The following is a 23,604-nucleotide window of genomic DNA, read 5'->3' as shown; positions in this document are numbered from 1 at the left end:
GGGATAGTTTAAGGCATTATAAACATACACTTTCTAAATTAAATTTAAAGAAGTGAATTATTCTTATAAAATTCCAGTCTTGCTCCTAGATATTATTAGTTTATTGATAAAGGTGGGATTCATTCCATTCATAAATATTTCATGGTAAAGCCATAGATTAAGAAAAGATTTGTATTTTAATTATCGAAATTCTTAATATGAAAGATTAATCTATTATTAACCTTTAATATTAAGAATTTTGGACAATACATATTAATTTTATCATGAACATCTATATAGTAATAATATTTCTATACAAACAATCTGAGTTTTATTCATTTGTGCACAAATAGGCTATATACATGAAGTCTGATAGATAGTAGTGAGACGAAATTTGTATTATGCGTTATGGTAACGCTACAACATTCGTTTACATAACAGTCAATTGCGTAATCCTTCATAAATATTTGGTGCAAGTTCTAACCTTCTAGTGTCAAGATAACGGATATTATTGAAGATTTAGTGCGCGTGTGTTTCGAGCAGTAATCACAGAAGAATGGAGTACGTAAAGTGCCCAACAACTATATTCTATGAAATTTTATATAAAATTGAAAAAGAATACAAAGGAAACTTATGATGCGTTTAAAATTGCACATGCTGGTGAAGTTCCGATATGTGCTCGTTGGCAGAAAATGTTTTTACAAAGGTAAGAATTGAAAAGTGGGGTGGAGGATGAGCCAAGGTAAGGATTTCCTTGAACTTCGACTTAGGATGATAATAGAACTTGTTGAACGTGTATGGATTGTCTTTCAAGATCAAAAAATAACAATTCAAAATAGTCATTAGAAGCCAAGGTCATAATTTTGAAATCATCCAGAACATCCAAAAAGCTGTAAAGGATGTTGTGCATTTAGATAAAAATTACTTCCATTGATGCTATGAGACATGAAAAAAGATGGAATAAGTGCATTATATCAGAAGGGGTTTAAGATGAAAGAAATTAACATTAAAATATATCAATTTTGAAGAGTTGATTTGTAATGAAATTATATATATAATAATTATAATTAAATATTAAATATATACCAGGATGATATATATTATATTGTATTTCCCACTGTAGGAAATAATAATGAGAGAGAAAACCGTCAAACTGCTATAACGTAGAAAAGATTAATATTATATTAGTCAATTCAAAACTTTAAAAATATACTGGTTGGGTGACGGTAACATAAGTTATAGGAGAATAAAATACTAGGTTAAACAACTTGCAAGAATAACGTAAATATAAATGTTCATATTATAATTTTTTTCGTAAAGTTTGATACAAAATCATCCATTTATTAGAACCATATCCAATGAGGTGGGTATTCATTTCTATTTGAAGTCAAATATGTACTATTAATTTGGGTCTTAATTGTTTTTATTGATATGTAATTTATATACACGAATAATTAATTCATATTTGGTTTTAATTTTATAAAATTTTAGGATATTTTCAAAGCAAAGTATAATACAATATTATATAAATATGATGGCATTGTCAGAAATAAATAAAGTTCATTGTAAAAATAACAAATTAGACATACATTTCTTAATTGATTACTTTTAACTGTTACTTAATTTCTACACATTTTATAAGTATATACATTTGGTGATCGGTTAACGAACATAATCCGTTCCAAGACTTTGTTCGCTATCCGAATTGTTCGTTAACCGATTATCGATTTACCATAGTTTTTTTTAAATGGAAATTTGATTAATTCGTTCTGGAGACCCCCAAAATAAAAAATATATACTTTCTTACTACGCTTATTTATATGTAATAATAAAAATACATATATACACAGTCTTGAATTTTTATCAGTCGTGTTTTTTCCGTTTGTGGGATTAAAGAATATATCTAACATCGATTGCTTTTTTCTGTTCTTTAGGATTTTTCAGAAGTAATTAATAGCATTGTAATTGTAGAGATCTCCAAGCCTATTAACCTCAACCTGGTTTGGATGCCATTCTAAGACCGTTGTTCTGACATCCCCCCACTTCTTCAAAAGATATGTAATAGTAGATATCGGCATCAATCCAATTTTTCAGAAGAAAACATCTCGCCGCGTTCCTTGGTGTTTTTCTTTCTAGCGTTCTTCTGTCGTCAGATCAGTTTCAGGTTCCATTATGAGCTCTTCAATGTTCTTTATTTCTCAGATGTGATTTTTGTTACTCCTTTAGCCTTCTTAATATCTTTCTTAGATAAGATTGAACTGCTGCCTACTGTAGACCTATTAAAACCATACTGCCCAGCAACATCAGACATTTTCTGCCCTCGCTATTATACTCCCACCTTTCGAAAATAACATCCGACGCAAAACTTAACGAGTGCCCGCCCGACAGTCTCGCGAATACTATAAAAGAATTGTTTCTGTCAGAAAAATAAAAGACTGGAATTAAAAGGGAGAGTTCAGTATACACCGGGTTGAGCGTCGATGTCGACGTCTCCTGCGTTCCGAAAAGTTTCGAATTGTTACCTGAAGACGAGTTAATACCAATCGGTATTCATTATTTTACGTCGCTTCTTGTGTTTGTTCTGTGAGGTGTTCGTTATCCGAACTGTTCGTTAACCGATCATCCACTGTATATTATTATACATTTTGCATGATATAATTTTACGCTGTTTTATATGACAAAAGTTATTAAAATCAATTAATACAAATAAGTTTTGATCCATCAAGTCTGCTCTATTAAACTTTCTTGTATGATTCGTTAACGATTGCTTTTTAAAAGATTATGATATTAATTAGCTAAATTCAAAAATCGGCATTTCCTCTCTATTTTCAAATAAAATAATTAAAATTTCTCAATATTTTTGAGTAAAACCTTGAACTCATGTGTCCTATAAAATCAGTTAAGCTTTTTTTAGACACATGAATTTTATTACATTTAATGTATTTTAAACATTTATCAACTTATCGAACCTTCCAAAATGAAACAGTTTTCAAGTAATTTCAACTTGAATAAATTCCAAATAGTATTGAAATTAATTTGTAACTTTTCTCATTCGAATTTAATAAATACACAGTAAATATGAAAATAAATTGAATACTACAGTTATAAATTCTTTAAATTTATGATTTTAGATAGGTTTATTCATACACAAACTCTACAAATTTTATATCTTTTATTAATATTTAATATATATTAATGCTTGTGTAAAAGAAGTCTATATTGCTAATAATTTTAAAACGTAAAATTAACATAATATTTTCGAATTTTAATTAGACTATATTTATGTTTTATTTATTTATGTTAATTACAGTGAATTCTCGGTAGCATAAATCCCATTTAGTGTAAACTATCGGATATCGAACGGCTCATCGAAGTCACACAACGAAAACCCATGTTTATGGGATAAATCTGTACAGAAATAAAGAGATAAAAAAATCATGAATTTAATCGGAAAACAGTTCGTGCTATCCAATAAGAAAATTCATGATATTTCATAATCTGGTAGTATTACTTGATGACCGGATGAAATGGCGCGTCTGACTCTAGTGAGAACTGGACTTGACGTTTCGGCGGAAACCCTGTAGGCTAACTAAATGCATACTTAACTCTGCTTAAGGGAACTCCATAATAGTCAACCATCAGTCTTTATCCTAGTCCGAAATATATACGTAGTGTATTAACAATATCGGTCAACGTCAACATCCCTTTCGCTTATCTGCCAGAATTTATATTACTGCTTTCATAAAGTTTCGACAAAGCATAAAAAAGTTTAGTTGATTCCTGTAGTCAAAATTTTATAACAACTTCTCTGCTGTTATACGAGTATAATATAAAGTACAGCGAGCGGTTAAAAGTGACCCTCCCACTTATGACCGCATTTTTACATTTTTTAGACTCAGGAGACCTTGAAATATCGAAAAATGCAGAAAAAGTTGGAAGCTTTTTCCTGTATGAATGTTAGTTTGTGCGGGGGTATGATTTCTCACCAAATTTAAAGCTTAATAACTCCTGTACGTTTTGTCGAAAATTTCAGAAATTTTTCAGGTTGATATGTTAGGGGAAAATTCTTCTGGAAATTTTCAGGAAAACGGAACCGTTGGTTCGGGAGATATTATAAGAGTGTGGTCCATATCTCAAAAGCATGTAAGTTAAAAAATGTTTTTATTCGTACAAATTTTTAATTTATCAAAAGATAAATGTATTTATTTCGAAATTTTAAGGAATTGGTATTTCCCCAACCTCCAACTCTAGAATTGAATATATTGAAAAATATAAAAAGAAAAAAAAATTATACTTTAGAAGTTAATCTAGTATCAAAAACGTTCGATTCAGCACGACACAATCCGACTGGAAAGCTTTCGGTTGACCGGCTTTCGGATAAACGACGCTCTACTGTATTTATAATTTAATTTTTTTTATACTTAAGACCCTTTCTTTTTATATAAATCTGATTAATATTTTGGCAATGTTTGGCAATTATGGCAATTCTTTAAATACTTATCTGAAAACGAAAATTGCAGTAAATTCAATAAAACTTATGCATTAGTTTTTTCTGGAAGTCACACTCAACAAGATATACTCTTTCATATAGGAGGAGAATTGCAGTGTTATAAGGAAATATAAATGAAATGTTATTACATTTATATAGTTTAATTTTCTTTACAGATGAAAATTACATAATACACTTTAAGGTCAACTGCCAATTAAAGTCAACCCTTATAGGTTGTCCCACAAAAGTTGACACTAACGAGAATTTATTGTATTAATTTACATAGTAATTAAAGAATTTAAGCGATATATGTAACGCTTCTGATGCAAACAAAGAGTGTATGAAAAATGCTTCTTCTTCTATTGGGATTTGCTCCATCGATTGTTTCGCGCACTTATTCGAAAATTTCGTGAAGATTCATTTATTCCAGGTGCATCATTTCTACATTTTTATTTTGTAACGAAAAAGCGTTTTTAAGGATAAATATTTATAATATTAATATTTATTTAAGTTATATAAAATAGCAATGTATTACTAATATATTAAGAGCTTTCACAGGGAACCGAGATTAACAGTTGGCCTTGCTGAGATTTATTTTACGTTTTTCTTCGAATTACAATTTTATTAAACAAACTATTTATATGACTACATTTATTTTAATATGCGTTACATTGAAGTAACTACAGACCTCATGCGACTATATATTACTTGAGATAATATGCAAAATACAAGAAACTAGTGTAATTAGACGCAAATTTGATGAAGGTAGATGATTTTATTGAATAAATTGCATGGTTAATTGACCTAAATCTTATCTATTTTGTCCTCCAAAAGCAGAATTTGTCGTGACTTCTGATATTTTTGTTGAAAGATGTACGTTAACATATATACTTAATTCTATTTAAACATTTTTATTGTACTGTACAGTACATCCTTCAAAATATATAGTTTATAATACAAATCTTTAAAAAGTCTTTTAAATTATTTGTTATACTAAGGCACGTTTATTCAATTTGTTGTCATACATTTTTGTAAAAAGATTCTTAGACATTGTAAAGGTCGCCTTTGGCGGCCTGAGTCAAAGAAACCGCCCGACTGAGGTAATTGCTCCCACCTGGAGCTGGGGCCATAAACGGCCGGAAGGATCAAAGGTGGAGCGTCCCCACTTAAGGGTCAATGTATTGGCCACGTGCCGGCCAGCTTGAGAAAACAAAAATAAATAAAGCACGGACGCAAATGTGAGCTACGTCGGCGGGAATAGGGCGGACGTCTTGGAAGGCTCTAAGAAGGGGAAGGAAGTAATTGGTCGCAGGAGGCAGTGCCAGAATCCCTTAAATTGGAAGGGTGGCAAAAAAGCGAGGAGAAAGGGCGAGGGACCTGGTACGTGGCGGTCTCTAACAACAGGCAGACCTTTGAGGCGGATAGAGAGAGTGTTCTCCTCTTGGAAAGTCCTCTGGAGAAAGGTTGTTGTAGAGACGGACGGCCACGAGGTTAAGCCATCTCCGGAAGAGTGACTCGTGTTCCCAGGCCAGCTAAGTCGACGTGCTGCATCACAGCTTCGATACTGTAGTGTACGTAATGCTATTGCACAGTGTATATCTTTGTAAATATTTGTAAATAAACTGTATATAACTAATCATTGAGTGTGGAGGTGTGACTTTCCGACGGACCTTCTAACGGAACATTTGTAAAGATCACGAGACGAGTAAGAAGGATCTTCACTGACATACAGTTTGATTTTTAAAAGTATGAATTATAAAATTATTAATAGATTGGAATTCCAGATTGATGTCTTCAAAGCTAGAATTCCTCCTGAGTGCAAACGTAATGTGATATTTCCGTTGATTGGAATGTATCCTGATGATAGGCTATAAACAAACCGAAAACGTTTGATATTTAGTCATCTGTCGCTTGTTTTGATGTATTTTAAGTTTAACTCCATCAAGCAGTTGTGGCAACACCAGCCAATAACGTGACTTCCTCTCTGCATTGGGAGCTCATATAGGGTTAATTGGGCCTACTGCCGCTAAAAGTCCCATATCTAGACTCAGATTTCATAAATAACTCCATTCTCGAGATTAAGGAATGACAGTCGGACAATAGGACGACAGTAATAATTTACAGATCTACAGTTTTTTTTAAAATTGCAGCCTAATAATAGCAGATTTAAATGATATTTTATAACATTATAATACTGTTTGGTAAATTTTTTATCAAAGAATGAAATTTATTATTAAATATTTTCATTTTCCATCGATATTTTAAATAATTTAATTTACAATTGCTTCATTATTTTCCAAAACTCTTTGTTCATGCCTTATTTTTATAAACACGTCTTATATATGATGTGCTATTAGCAGTTATCATCACTTTTTCTAAGCAAATTGTTCATAAACAGTATTTTTAATTAAAGTTGTTAATTACAAGGCGAAGGGGTACGCAAGATTTGTACTAATTGTTTTATTTTCATTTTCCCGTTAATTCATTTTAATTTCCTCTTTCTTTTATTATTTTCTCGAAAAGTTTGCTACAAATTACTAAAATAATTATTAGAAATATAATGCTAGGCATAACAAAATCAATTATATCCTGTTCTGTTAATTAAATAAGAATATACATTTATAATTAAAGTTATTTTTTTTTCAAGAAGCTATGAAAAGTTATTTGAAATTAGATTGAAATAATTAAAAGTGTATTGAAAAAATTTATAAAGAATTTTCTGTAATATAAATTAAATATTAATATAATTTAAAATTTATAATACAGTGAGCCCAAAAGTCAGCTACCATTGTAAAGACTAAATTGTTATATTTAAATAATTTATTACTTAAAAAACATTTAAAAAATTTGGGTAAAAAGATATTTTTGATGTATGAATAAGTTATGACACTGACGAATTAAATTATTACAGTATATGTTTAAGAAGAATTAATAATTTTTAAGATGTACAAAATTAATAAATTTAGCAAAGTAGACAATACATTGCCAAAACAATTTAATTGTTTTGGCAATTTTTATCAAACTTTGATAATTTGTTTGAATGATTCTACTTGTAAAAGTCTGAATTGACTTTTGGGCCACATGTACTGTAGTTAATAAAAGTGAAACAATTATAATTGAATTAAATGTATACAGAGTTAAATATTAGTATGTGGTAAAATATTGTGAGCTGACAGAAAATAACGTTCCGATAAACAAAGGCAATTACCTTTCAAATATAAAAAAAACAAAACATAGATGGAATATTAAAAATTTTTAAGTTTCGTGAGATGATATTTTCAACCAATTGAAAATATGATCTCTCGAGACTATAAGTACAGCTTTCAAAACATCTACTACAATTTCCAATTAGGGTTTCCAAATGTTCGGAATATTCCGAATTGTACGGAAAGTAAATAGACCATATTCAGTATTTTTTTTTTTTTTTTAAATTATTTGGAAAACTGTTTGGAAATGTTCTGAAAAATGATCTTTTATTTTAAATTGTCGTTTTTCCTCGTGAAAAGTCGATACCACTAGTCGTAATATGAATTATTTTCATTAACGTGTCTATTTCCGCCTTGTAAACACTATGAGGGTCTGTTTTATACGTTATCCATCGCCCGTCAGGCTCACATCGTCGTCATTATCATCAAGGAAAGGGGAATTGTTTATAAGGTTGTAGGTTTTCTTTCTCTCATTTCAAGCTTCAAGTTTTTTCAAAATATTTTTCAAGTTTGTATTTTTTTTCACATTGTATTTTTCACTCTGAAACTTGACAACCTATTTCCAATTATAACTACCAACTTCGAACTAATTTTTTTTAACTAGCCTAATGTGGATGTTAAACAAATATACACTAAAATATGTCTGTTAATTTTGGGATAATAATTTTTTGTAATTCCAAAATTTTTACCTAATTTTATTTTTTTTAATTTAATAATTAAATTATACTGATTTACATAAAATTTTATATGTGATTTTATTACTATAATTTTTTAATGTTATTACGTGCATTAATGATTGATATATATAATAAGTTCTAATTGATTTGATTTATAAAATTTCACAACACTGAAATCTGCGGTTAATATTTTTATATAGCTTATATTAATAAATATTAATAATAAAAATTGATTAATTATCATAATAATACATTTTTTTCCAGATTAGTTTATTTTTAATTAGAGATATGTAATATATAAATATTGTGTATATTTTTATATTTTATAGCATAATATCTATATTAATAATTTATGATTTTTAGTTTCGGATAGTTTTATATAATAAAATTTTTCGTTTGTTATATTCTTATGCTCTGTGTAGTTTATTATTTAATAAAATTAAATAATAAACTGCATTGGTTATATATTATATAAAGTATTCTTTATAGAACATGGAATGTCTTAGTTTAGTTAGCTTGTTAGAACTAATTAAACCAAGAAATTCACTATTAAAGTATGTCAAAAACACATTATGTTTATTCCTTTGCTATGTTTTAAGTACCGTCAATGTTTTCTAATTAACGTATGTAAATAATGTCACGATGCACTGTACTACGTCACGAATAATCTTTCTCTATATTATACCTTAATCATTAAATTAAAATGTAATAAACTTATTTAATAGTTTTCTGTAAACAATACATTTGTATACGACATACTACCTTTTATTAGGAATATAAAAAATTCTAAATTAAAATTCTGTATACTGTATATATATAATGTTTTAGAATATAATAATCTTTCATGCTTCTACATGTTTTTATATCGTTATAAGTTGAAATGAAGTATAATAAAAAGCAAATTATGTTTTAACTTTACTGTTATTTAAATAAATTTTATAACTTATATTTCATAAAATCTAGGATATCACGACGAAAATTATATCCTGCTATGCTTCAGCCATACCTCTACGAGCTCCTATTGCTAAGACACATACAGTTGTTATCAAATGTAAGTGTTATATAATCTTTAATACCTGATGCTTTAATGACCAGGTCATTTATTAATGATCGTGGCAATTATCGTAACTTGATTACATATAACAAGCGTAACAAGACATGTCATTAAATAAGAACAACGTAACTTAAATTCAGAGCGAACATTATGATTTTAAAAAGTTGTTTAATGTATTACATATTTTTGAAGACAATTATCTTTTTTAATTAACATCGATTTAATATTTTTGGAAGTCAAATTGTGATTATTAAGCTTATTTTTCTAATCATCGACGCTTAATTGTTACGAAAAGATGTTTAAATAAAAATTATGATATAAAAATTAGTCTAAATTATGTTTAAAATGTGTAGTGAAAACTTGATTTAGATCCAATAAGTTTTCTCTGAAATTAGCATATTATTATTTATATATATTATATATTATTATTAGCATATATGAAATTGAGTGCGGCGTTAATCTTCAGACTGATATTATATATAATTCTTATTAAATCAACATATAAATTTGAGTTTCAGAGTTTGAAAATCTTAGTGATAAAAATGAAGGTTGCAATGCAAAATTATACTTTTAGTAATTCACATATATTGAATGGTACTCTACGAGAATTAAAAAAAAAAAATCGGTTTACAAGTAATTAATGGCACTTTACGAGTGGTACATTATATACACGTATATACACTGCGTATAAATATAATCGTAATATAAAAATATATATTAAATTTAAAATTTGATTATATAATTTAAAATTTGGATAACAAAATTTATTTTATTTATATATTACGATCTATTTTTCAATATAGTAATTTGTAGAATTGATATATTAAAGAAAAAAATAAATATAAATAAGTCAACTTTCGTTCATGTTTACTTTAAAATTTAATCAATATTTTTACTTTAAGCAAATTTCTGACACATATATTAGATAACGTGCGAACATTTTTTAGTTTATGACAAAAGAAATGATATATGATGCATAGAATATCAAATTATCAATTCCAAAAATGATATATATTTTCAGAAGAGAATACAGGGGGTGAAAGTATTGATAAATTTATTAGTATGACCTAAGTTTATTCTATTAAAGTTCTATATAAATTTCATATATCAGGATAGTTAGTGGTGTGCATATTTTATGCAAAATATAAGATATGCGTATAGAATATATCTTCGTTTAAATATACGATACTAAAAATAGATAAATCAAACTAAATTTTCCATATTTTTTAATGAAAAATGCTATCAATATGTAACTACATCAATTATTTTGATTTATACAGTATTAAAGTTTTTCTATTCCAAATGATAGTTAAAAATTGCTACATTTTCAAAAAATAGTAAGCTAAATTATTAATTTTCTCATATCTAAGGATTATAATTATAGATTTTTAAATATTTAATCAACTATAGATGATTATATCTGCATAAATATTGGATTTAAAGGCTTTTAAAGTTTTATAAATTCAGGTAAAAAAAAAGTGGCAATTTAAATATATTTTAAAATACAGTAAATCTAAAGAGATTCAAATCTTTGTGATCTACTACTTAAAATTACACTTAGACTTATAATTCAGTACTAAATATCAACAAATCAATTATTTAAAATTCATAAGTGTAAAATATTGTATATAAATGCGTAAATAAAAGTGAAAAATAATATAATGGCGAAAAAAGTTTTTTCAAAATTCTATAAGAAACAGCATAATGAAAATTTCATTTAAAGTTAGAATATAGATGGAAATCATTTGATGCGAATTCTACATAGGCTAGTTTGTTAAACAATAAATTTGTTGTGTTCACTCGTGAAATTATGAATAGTACAATTATTATTTTATTAGAAATAAATTTACAGTTTTAAATGGAAAAATTATTAATAAGAAATATATATTTAAATACGACACACAAGTATGTTTTAGTTGTATAGATGCTTCTCGTCTGTTAATTACTATAATATAAATGAAAATTTCCAATATAGAAACATCTCTATACTTTAAAATTTACAATTCCTCCATCTTTAAATTCTTATTTTAAGCTTTAAAAATTGTAAGTATTAATTGTCTAGATTTATAATGTAAGATGACGCTCATGCATCCTGCTTAAACAGTATTAAAACCTAATCAGAACTACAAAATTATATATATACATAGAATATTATGCAGAAGATATTAACGATGTTATAATATGATTTGCCTTTATGGAATAATTAATTGAATGAAATTATGTTGTAAGAAAGTGTTACACACGATTCGAGATATTTCCAACGAAGATTTTTGTGTAATCTTTTCATTTATCAGAAAAGTAATTTTATTTATTTTTCAAATAAAATTAAAATAAATGTGTTTTTATTGCCACAAGAAAGAAAATATTTTTTCATTATCGTATCAAATTTACATTTACTCACGTATCGTTTCTTGTAGGTTAAATTAAGTCCAATTTTAATTTCTAAATTGTATAAAATGTTCGAGAAAAACAAATTAAAGTTATTTTGTGTTTATAAATAATGATATTATATTTTGTTACTAAGAAGATTAAAGTATTTTATTTGAAAGATTTTTTCTCTAATTTTTTAAAATTGTTTTCAATCTGTAAATAAATTATTTTTTAAATTTTTTAGAAACGAGTCTATAAAAAGTAATTTACGTTTTGAATTTTTGATATATTATAACAGACAAATAAATCATGAGTTTATCATTAAAGAATCTGATAAAATATTGTATCAAGTTATAATTTTATTCAGACGAAATCACGTCCACTTTAGATTAATTCTTAGAAAGGAAAAGATAAATATAAATCATAAATAATATAAATAAATATAAAGCAATTTATCAATAGGTATTTTTCAAGTATATTAGATTAAAATTAAATTAATATTTTATTTAGAATTTTTTTTATATAATAAAGAAAATTAATTTTATATTTCATAGAATGTTATAGTAAACGATTTTATATTATATAATTATATAATTATATATAAGTTAATTTCATAATTTATGATAGTTAAATAAAAATATTCACTTATATAATATAGCTTAATTTTTTGAGTTTTTTTAATGAAATTTATGTGTTATACATTTTAAAAACAATTCAATAGTTCGTTAAATAGTATATATAAAATTGTTTAATACATTCTACGTTATATTATTATATAAATATAGATATGAAAAAATAACAAATAAAATTTATTTCATATATAGTACCTGTAGTAACTGGAATTTTAATAAATTTATTTTAACAGAATTAAGTTAAAAATTCAAATACTTCACTCCAAGAAAAAATAAAATTATAAATTTTATTTTTTTTGTAAAATATGGCTGGTAAAAACTAAATATTTTAATCTTCCGTTTTCCAAAATACTGCATTAATTTAAAAGAAATACTAATTATTGTTATTTATATAAAATTATATTAAAGTTAAATATTTCAAAAAGTAAATATGCAGGTAAATGGCATAAATTTATTAAAACTAGATTATTTACGATCAATGAGAAATATGATACGTCTAGTACCAGAACATCTTTTAGCTATAGATTTGGATTTATTTTTAAAAAATCAATCTTGTTTCATTTTTATAAATAAATTAATTTAGGGCCTAATTTTTATATAAGAAATTTTTTCCTATAAACACACATTTTTCTAAAACATTACATTTAATTTCTGAAAATAATACATCTTTTAAACTAAAATAAAATAAAAATATGGCAACAGATATCTAATCTTCATTTTAGACATTCATCATAGACATTTTATTTGGATTATCAATAACTCTTTTATATTTAAAAGAGTTATTAAGTTGAATATTAAAGAGTTTTTCTTGTTATCGTGCTGATTATTTTAAAATATTTGATATCGTTTCAATTTAATTAAATTATTATATCTTAATATGATAAATAATAATATTTTGTAATTACATCAAGGAAAAATTGGAAAGTTGTATTTGTGGCATTGAATTTATTTCTATTTTTTTTTAATTGTACATTTTACATTATACTATTTTTTAATATTCTAAATATGGTATATTATTAATAATCTCAAAACATTCATTTTAAATACTATTTTATGAAGACAATACTTTACTTTCTTACAAGATACATTATTTGAACATATCTAAATTTCACCGTTTATTAAAATTGTGTTCTAAAATTTTAATATAATTTTTTTAGTTAACTTATTTTATCTCACTTTAAAAAATTAAAGTTTTATTTAGAAAGTTGTCTGAAATTTTTAGGAAAAAATTAAAACATATCCCGAAAAATAGTTATTTCAAATTCTACATATAATAATTATAATAAGTACGTCTTGTGATCTTAATAAAAAATATTTGGGTGAGTTCTAGAAAAATATTTGACATAATTTATTCTTAAACTAATTTATTTCAAAGATAAAAAGAATGAATTATACGGTGTTTTAAATCATTTTAACTCTTATTTCTGCGTTTAATTTAGCGTAACGAAAATAAAACGTTAGGAACAATTACTAGTTGAAAATAGAAAAAATATATTAAATATTTTAATGACAGAATATCACGAATGTGTGTGACTGCTAAATTAACCGATATTTTTTTCTCAAATTCCAGATCCTCCGGAATCCCCGACTATACTTGGTTACGATGAAATAAGTATACTTAGAGAGGGTGATCTTCAACATTTAACATGTGTAGCTCTCGGTGGTAATCCTCCAGCAAATTTAAAATGGTACAAAGAGGATAGAGAAGTAAGAATCGATAGAATATCTTTTAAGTTTGTTCACTTTTCGAGAATTCAAAATATTTTCGGAAGTTTTTCTAAGCAATTTCTTCGCAGTTTATGAATTTACATATTTATATAGATAAAAATAAATATAAAAGTTTTGATAGAAATATAAATTTACAAATCAGTTAATTATATTTAAGTAATAAATAAAAATTGTGTTTATTACTGGTTTTTAACCATTAATTATTTTTACATTGCTATACTATGATGAAAATTACTACACGAGATTATTTTTTAATACATGTTTTACGTTTAAAAGAATGAAGAGTTAAATATTTTTCTATTGGAAAATTATTGCGATAATTTAAAATTGAAAGTACCAAAATAATAATAATAATAATGAAAATTTCAGAATAATAATAATTTTCCTATTGATAGGTATGAAGATTATTCTCATTATATGTAACCTCTCAGTTGAGAATAATGCAAAAAGAAAAAAATACATGTGGATTCATGAAATTTTAAGAGAATATCTTTTGAATTATAAATGAATTGCTGAATTCAAATACAATTATTTTGTAAAAACATTGAAAATAAAATTTAGTAGACTTAAGATGAAAATAATCGTCTTTCCATACCTTTACTTTTGAAAAGTCAACTCTTTTCTGGAAAATACTTTCAACCAAGAATAGAAAATATTCAACAACTTCCAATCTATTTACTTTACTGTATACTACGACTATTATTATATCGATAAAAGAATATATCAATATGAAATAAAAGATAACAATAAGTTTCAAAACTTCTGAAATATACTCAAAACATGTAACAATAGTTAGAATGGCTGCAAAGTTATAAATTATACATTATATATTTTTCTTATAAGATAATGTACTCCATATTGTATGGAAATATGATTTGAGAGTGTAAAAAAAGGAGTTTTATCTCTTCTTATCTTTTTAATTTTATATTGGCTCGGAAACTATTATAAAAGCATTCGATTCAAAAATATAGAAACCTGTTATAAAACTAATGTATTCTAAAACTGAAAAACAGATTTCGTGAAAGAAGTTCCATAATTGCCGAAAGCTTTACAATAATGTAACAAAAGCGGGATTGTGCAGGATATTTTTTAATACATTGCTATTTATTTTTATATCTAAAATTAAATATATATGTCTAAAGGATTCTTGAAAATAAAATCCTTTTCTGAGACTTATAAGTTTTTAAGTTTAGTCTTTGTTTTTTGACTTATATCTCAGCTAGTTTCTCACCGGCTATGAAAATTTTCAAGCATACCTAGGCTTCATAGATTCGGACATTCTGATGATTCACAGTGCTATTGTCCTCTATGTGCAGATCAATCTCCTAAGCACCTTATTTATGATTGTTTACTATTTGACAACAAAAGATTGTTTATTCAGAACCTCGTAAAACTTGGCATGAACTGGACAATGCTACTAAAAAAGTTAATATTAAAGACAAAATATCCTAGAAGCTTCAAGGGAATTTGTTAGTAAAACTCTGTAGCCGAACTTTCACCAGATTTTTTTAAAGTAGATGTTCTTTTCCATACGTGTATAGTTTGTATTTAGATTTTACATTTGTTTTATAGTTTCTATCTCTTTTATACTACTTTTGGAATCAAGTAGATGCACGTATAAAACTTTCGATTTTTTTTTGTCGCGTTGAACAAGTTGTTCCTGTCAAGTCAACTTTACGTAAGCATTTGCACTTGCTTCCAATTGTCAGGTTATTTGTTTTGCTACTGAGCAAGTTGTTCCCTCTCGTCAGGAATTTTTGTTCTTCCCTTGCTTGAGAACTCTACGTTTTATATTGTTTTTTTTTCTTCATTGTTAACAGGTGGGTGTGCCGCTTCATGTTTCTGTCCCTTATCTTTGTCTGTCCAGGTTACTCCTGGTACTTTCTTCTTGCTTTTTGCTTCCTTTTTTTCATTCTCTCTTTTTTCCCTTCTAGCCTGAACCTTTACATAAGCTTTTGACTTTAAAATATTGAATATTGAGTTTGCTTTACCAATTGAGTGATAACCAAAACTCGAAATTTAAGAGAAGAGGAAAAAATAATGATAATTTTCTTAAGTTGTAATAAAAATGTTATCTTTATTTTAAAATTTTTGCTAAATTTCAAATTTCTAACTTAAAAAAAAAAAAAAATCATTTTTATTAAATGAATAAGGGGATATTCGTGCATAGTATAATTTCTTGTTATAACTTATATATTAGATTTTTTATTGTCCGTACAAAAAAATAATAACCTTTCTAAATTTTGATAATTTAGATTTGGGATTAGCTAAATTATAACATTAAAAATTATTTAATGTTATAATTTAGTAATAAATGTATATAATTATATAATTAAAAACACAAGTCCCGAAACGTGTACCGTATCAACTAAAAAAAGGTGGAAAAAGCCATGTGATTGCTATTAACACGATTTTGTGTTCAACGCTTCTATTAAAAATTATCTTTTTATTGCAATTTTATTCATACATATTAATACTATTTTAGATATATTTTTCGAAAGTTTTTAATAAAAAATATATATTCATAATATCCGTGCGTATATATGTATGTATGTGTGTGTGTAAATTCTTCGTTCACTTCTTCGAGCCTGGTTGTCCGTCCCCTTCGGTCCCCGTAACAGAAATGGTCTACCTATGGATCATTTTTCAATGAGAATGACCTTTTTGTTTTTAAACATCTTCGACCGGATTGAAACAGGTTGCTAGCTTAGCTCCTGTTATACATACATATACATATTATATATATATAATTGCATAGCCTACAACAAAAGTTAGATTTAAAATATAAATATATTTTATAACATATTTTGTTTATATAAAGATGTTTGTTTTAACTTTTTAACTTATTATTAAAAATTATTTTTGAATTGTCAAAATATTTTCCATGTACAGCTAACATTAATTAAAGTTTAAGATGGAAAAATATTTCATTGACTATTTCGAACAGTTGAAATTGTAGTCATTTACACGAATTTATCGGATATAACTCCTTTGTGTAACAGCACAAATAAATAGCAAGAACAACAATAATCCCCTTTGTTCCTAAGTCACATTTTATTTTTCAGGTGAGTGCTCCTGTGTCTGTTTCGGGAAGTGGAGTCTCCAGTGAGTTGGTTTTCCACGTTGATGCCAGCGATAACGGAATTACCTATACTTGCAAAGCACTCAGTCCTGCCATTACTCAAGCCTTACAGACGTCAGTTACTTTAACTGTGTATTGTAAGTATAATTCATTTAATAAATATTAATGATCTAATTTTCTTTTAAATAAGCTAAACGGAATTATCTGTTAATTCTCGACTGAAATTATACTATTAAAAATTTTCGGTAATTTTAATATTAACGTAACAATTCAAAATTTTAGTTTTATTACAGAGTAAAGTTAAATCCGTTTGAATATATAATTTAAATATCATTTCGAAAATTAGACATTAAAAGAATTGTCGTGGAAGATTTTAAAATGAATTAATTCATAATTAAAAATTTATTTTTTAAAAATCACTCTACAAGTTTAAAGTTTAATTTTAAAATATATTAGAGTATTAACTTAAAAAATTATATTAGCTATTTAAACGTATGTAAATATAATATATTAATTCTTTTAAGACTTTAAATAATAATTCAAGAATATTTTGAAGTTTATATTAAACGAGAAAATTTTTAAAAAGTTATATTAAATTTAAGAAATAAATATTTATTTTGATAATTAAACTGCATTAATATAAATTTTTAAAGATATTTTTGGGGAATAATTTAATTTTATTTGTGTAAATCTAAATAATTCTTATTTTATTTATATTTTTAAAATAAAACCTATAAATATTGCACAAAATAGTGTTTGAAATATTACAGGGAAAATATACATATAGTTTTGTAGGAAAGAACGTTCCTCTGCGTTATCAATGGAATCTAACGTACAAGAAAAAATGTTATTGTTATAAATATAACTTTTAAAATACACTTCATAATGTAATTTTAAAATAAATCTTCAACTAATTATTAATAATTAATAATTCTTAATAAGTTTTCCGTCTCGTAAAATGTTATAAGTATTTGTCCAGAAAAAATGAAAAATTCATATTTTATTTTATCAAATTAATATCGAAAAATCTTTATAAATACATTTACATATGATATAAAATGAGAAATTTTTTCATAAATGACGATGCATTGCATTACAATTAAAAGTTATTTAATTAAATAAAAATTGCATTTTTTTTTCATTTTTATAAACCAAAAACTAATATGTTACATGTTAAAATATTATAATTCAATAGTTATCATAAATTCTAGTTTAAAAATAGATTAGGCAATAAATAAATAATATTTTAAAAATAATTTATTTGTAGTTACGTCTAAGAAAATAATATTGACTGTTGATCCTCAAATTCCTAAAGAAGGTCAAACAGTAAGTAACCAAATATTTTATATATAACTAATTAACAAGTCAGCAAAGCTAATGTATTAGTAATAATGTAAGACAAAAATTTATCTTATATGATTTAACATATCTTGTATGTTGATAGAACGATTTCGTACAAATTTAAGTTGTAATATTCCTGTTTAATAAAATTGTAATTATTAGTTTATCAATTTTCTTTTCTTATCGATTTAGTTTATAAAATTATTGCTTAAGTTTTAAATTGTAATTTTATTTAGTTTTCTATTTAATTATTAATTTACCAACATTATCAACTCTTAACGTTACAAAATAAAGTTTTATATAAGTTATTTGCTCTTATATAAAATGAAAGTTTAAATAATAATAATAATTTGATTTTGGTTTTAAAATAAAAGCAAGATTTTTATTATACAGATAAATGTTAAATATGTTTAATTACTAAGTTAATCGTACAAAAAAAATTTAAAATTAAGATTCAAAAGTAATAAAATGTACTATAATTAAACTAGAAATGTTTGAAAATTCTTTGAAATGTTTCATTTTATGTATAAATTAATATTATTTTTTAAACTTTATTGATAGAATGCCGCATTATAAAAAATATTTAAATAAAATTAAAATTAATATTACGAGAAGCTAGAATTTAAGTAATACAGAAATACAGTGTTACTATCCATATAATCAAAAGACAAAATCTCTTACTCATCCGCTCAAGGCGTCAAAGAAAAGAGGTGATCGCGACCTATTAGTTAGAAACACGATCTTAACTTATTTTTTAATTAGCTAAAATTAAACTATAACATGAATGATATATCATATATAACTCACATTTCTTTAAGGAAACAATTCAAAATATCGAGAAAACCTATTAAAATATATTGATCAATTTATAAGTAGTACAAATTCCTCTATTTCATTAAAATATCAAAAGCATTTAAGTTGTTTATTATTGTTTACAACAAAGAAAATGAAAATTCTAATAGATCCATATTCATTATTATTTATATAGTCTACTTTATTATGAATAAAAGTCAATATTCTTAAATGCATATATCATCATTTAATTAATGCTATTTTACATATAATAAAACTTATCTAATAAACAGATTAATTTGAAAGGCTCTCATAAAAATTTACAAAATTTCTTTCCAGTTTTATAACTGTTTTTAGGTAGAAATATATAAATTAAGAAATATTAAAGTTGAATGAAATAGAATTTGTAATTGTAATTCTATATTGTATTGTCTTACAGGTGACGTTGATCTGTCAGACAGGTGCTAGCAATCCTAAATTAGGTATAACATGGTTGCGAAATAATAAAATTGAAGAAGAATATTACACAGAAATTCTTAATGCTAGTTTTGGTGGAGTATCCGTGAAAAGTGGCCTTGTATTTGTGGCGAGACATTCTGACGATGGGGTTCATTTCAGTTGTAAGGCGAAATCGGATTTTTTTCCTGACGTCATTGAGGCAAATACAGTGCTGAGAGTATTATGTAAGTATGTAAATTAAATAATAATAATAATGATGATGAATTATAAATATATAAATTTATTTATTTTAAAATAATTCGTAATTTAAAATATTACGTTTATTAAATTACATACAGTGTAGCCCAAATATTAGTTAATCATCATAAGTCTAAATTGTTATTGAAAACTTATTTAATTTTCAAATATTTTAATCGTTTTCCCACTTTCTAAACTTCGTATATAGTTCATATTCAAAATTGTTTTTCAACATACAAAATGACTACATTTGAATTACTTTTGAGCCATTTTATTTAAATAAAATAAAAATTTACGATTGATGTTTAAATTTATTTCTATGGAATTGTTATATTATAAAAACTTTACTGCCTGTTGAATATATTATTACATTTAAGAACCCTTACAAATAATAATATGTATTTTTTTTTAAATAAAAAATTTAACTCAAGAATTATAAGTATACATCTTGAAGATATTAAAATGTAAATTACTGATGATTTCTCCAAGAATGAAACATTTCGTAAAATGTTTTCACATTTCGCCTTTGAAAAATCTAATGATATCAACAAAGTTCTCGGCATCTGAATTCAAATTAAACTAAAATGAAAGTAGAAATGTAAATAACCGAGAATCTTATTCACAGACAATCCAAATGTATCAAAATTCATACAATATATATACAATTGAATGTAATTTTCATGTCTTAAAATGAAATTTTGCATTAGATACAAAGTTTCTTTCATCAAAACATCCAATCTCTGCTTCGGAAGTTATCAATCTTGGACTCCATTCAACTTCCTACTGAGAGTTCCTTTTAGTTGTATACAACTTTTATCTCTTCTCCTGTCTTTGATATCCTGAAATCAATTTCTCCTGGTTCTTCCTCTTTTCCTTCCTTCCTTCATCAATCTGTTTATCGCAAATACCGTAGTAACATTAAAGAAGGAAGAAGGTTGGATATAATGGAAACAAATTTTTTTAATGAAATTTATAATTTTAGATAAATCGGTATTGTAAACACAGATAAAATTATGAAAAATATATATATATATGCGAAAAAAATTTTACAGTATAAAAAGTTAATATAATTAACAAAAAATATATTATAAATGAATATAAATGATTACAATTTATTTATTTATATTTTTTACAATCTGTATATATGTACATATTATTGTAATAATATGTATATATATACATATTATTTACAATTATATAAATTATAATTGTAAATAATTATATATATTCATATATAATTATTTACAATTATAATTTACATTTTAATTATTAAAATCTCTATTAGTAATTTGTAAAAAGTACTAGAAAGTCTCAAAACAACTATTACAGATACGCAAATGTAAAAAGTGAATAGTATCATGAAATTAGCAGATAAATAATGCAACAAATTACTTAAGTGCATTTGAATATTAAAGAATTGAAAAGAAAAGAAAAAAAATATCATCAATAATCGAATCGTTATCGCTGATAATGAATGAAAATACTTATTTAATTATAATATTTGAAGTTCTCTCAATTTCTTCAAAACTTTGTTTGAGAATATCTAATTCTCTTCTCTCGTCTCTCTCCTCTCTACATTTCTAAAAAAGTAAATAACGATTTGAGAAGTAAAATTAAATTTTCAAGACGATTTTGGGTTCTAAAATCATCATGGGAATTTCAATTTACTTTTAAATTCGTTTACAGATATTTATTGAAACCACACCGAACACATGCCTTCTTTAATTTTTAAATTGTTAAACAATTTGTATAGCTTGATGTATTTTAAATTCTGTACATAAAAGGCATTAAAACATAAAAATATTCTATTTACACAATTTTCGTTCATATTTTCTAATACTGTAATCCTCTTCGTGTTCATAAACAAATTAAATTTCTAATAAAAGCATCCGAAACAGCCATTTGAAGTTGTATCTCGTACATTACAAATGTTTCGTTATATCCGAAAAACTCTGAAATGTAAGCTTCGTTTGAGATCATTTATTAAATGTACGAGTTTCTTCCAATTAAAACAAAAATATATGTAGAAGTGCTTTACATGCATTTCTTTTTAACATAAAATTCATACTTGTACCAGCGAAATAATCCAAAGACGCAGAGTTTTTGTGTTATTTATTTTGGGATTGTATAGACTTTATTCCTTTATAGCATAAATATAACAAATAATGGAAATTGTGAAATGGAACCTTAGCATCAGTTTCTAAATCTCTAAAGTTCGATTGTGTATTCTGCATTATATTTGCCAAGTTTAATTAAAAAGAACTTTCATAAAACATTATTTGCATTTTTCTCTCCACAAAGTCCTTAAGTTACGAAATTTATAGAATGATGATGCAGCTAATTGCCAATTTCAGTGCTTACTTAACAGCCTATAATATTTTAGTTTCTATGCTACAATTAATCATATTTTCATGTTTTTATTTCTCGAAATTCATCAATTTCTGAATTTTGACATCACTTTCTATGTATCAGTTTACGTAGTATGCCAGGTATAAACAATTTTTAATGCCAAGCAAACATAACAGGCATAAGAAGAAAAATTCTCAATCTTATAATCTTCAAAGCAAAAAGCATATTCTATGACGAAGAGGTAACAGTTGTATAAGCAAGTAATTCCTTATATTATTGTATTTAGCTGGGCTCTTTTCGAATAAATTCTGAATCTCCCCTCATGGAATAATATTTATAATCAGTAAATATTGTCTTAATTGATACGCTTCTTTCTCATCTGAAAAGTTTTGCTGCATAAATTATCAGCAATTATAAATAGAGAGTTAATTAAATAATTGGATTATATGAATAAAACAGAATAATTAAATTTGAGTAACCTTAACAAATATCTATACAATTCGGCAATTAGATGTACTTTATAAAATATATCACAAAGGATACATTATTGAAAACACGAATACAATTTTCATAGTAAACAAAGAACAGGAAGATCTTTAGAGATATTATTCATTTATGACCAGACAATTATAGATGAGTTATTGAAGAATCACTAATTAATTCCAGAAAAATTAAAAACTGTTTTAAGTTGAATTTCTAGAAACAATACGAAAATGTTTAAAGATATTTAACAATACATCGATTTGTAAAAAAAGACTAATTGACAAACATTCAAAATAGAGCATGATTAGATTCTTGCTTTATAGCATTTATATTGCATTCAAAGATCGTAGAAATCACGCATACATTTAATAAAACATTTGCAATCAACTCCACGAAGAACTTTACTTCGAAGGAAAAAGAATCCAGATCAGAACAATGTGTATCTATGATAAATAAACTACAAAAGTGCAAACGTTAGAATGGATATCAACATTCGATCCAGAAGAATTAATTCAAATAACAAGCAAATTCACTCCTATTCGGTACATCAGTATGCTGGTAAGAGCATTATTGTTGTCTGTATAGGCCAAATACTTTCATATTTTGCAAAACGGTGTACGAGCAGAATTGTAAAACTGTTTCATTTTAATCCTTCAGATAAATTGTTTATTTTGGCTGACTTAAGAAGCAGAATTAAATCGTATTTAAAATGTATGGAGATAAATA

At 25.3% G+C, this 23,604-nt stretch overlaps 1 protein-coding gene across 1 annotated transcript in view; it reads left to right on the top strand.

Annotated features, from left to right (window-relative positions):
* LOC136979553 (synaptogenesis protein syg-2-like) overlaps window positions 1–23,604 on the top strand; it is a 270,903-nt gene that overhangs the window by 225,704 nt on the left and 21,595 nt on the right. Inside the window, exons 9-13 of the mRNA XM_067275556.1 lie at window positions 9,315–9,402; window positions 13,978–14,114; window positions 17,201–17,354; window positions 18,485–18,543; window positions 19,790–20,033. Coding sequence (XP_067131657.1) covers window positions 9,315–9,402; window positions 13,978–14,114; window positions 17,201–17,354; window positions 18,485–18,543; window positions 19,790–20,033 — 682 coding nt within the window. The remainder of the gene's footprint in view (window positions 1–9,314; window positions 9,403–13,977; window positions 14,115–17,200; window positions 17,355–18,484; window positions 18,544–19,789; window positions 20,034–23,604) is intronic.

Source organism: Centruroides vittatus, unplaced genomic scaffold (genome assembly GCF_030686945.1).
Source record: "Centruroides vittatus isolate TY-2023 unplaced genomic scaffold, ASM3068694v2 contig_628, whole genome shotgun sequence".
Taxonomy (NCBI): Eukaryota; Metazoa; Arthropoda; class Arachnida; order Scorpiones; family Buthidae; genus Centruroides; species Centruroides vittatus.
Note: the sequence above shows the minus strand (reverse complement) of the source record. Positions and strands in the feature narration are given on the sequence as shown.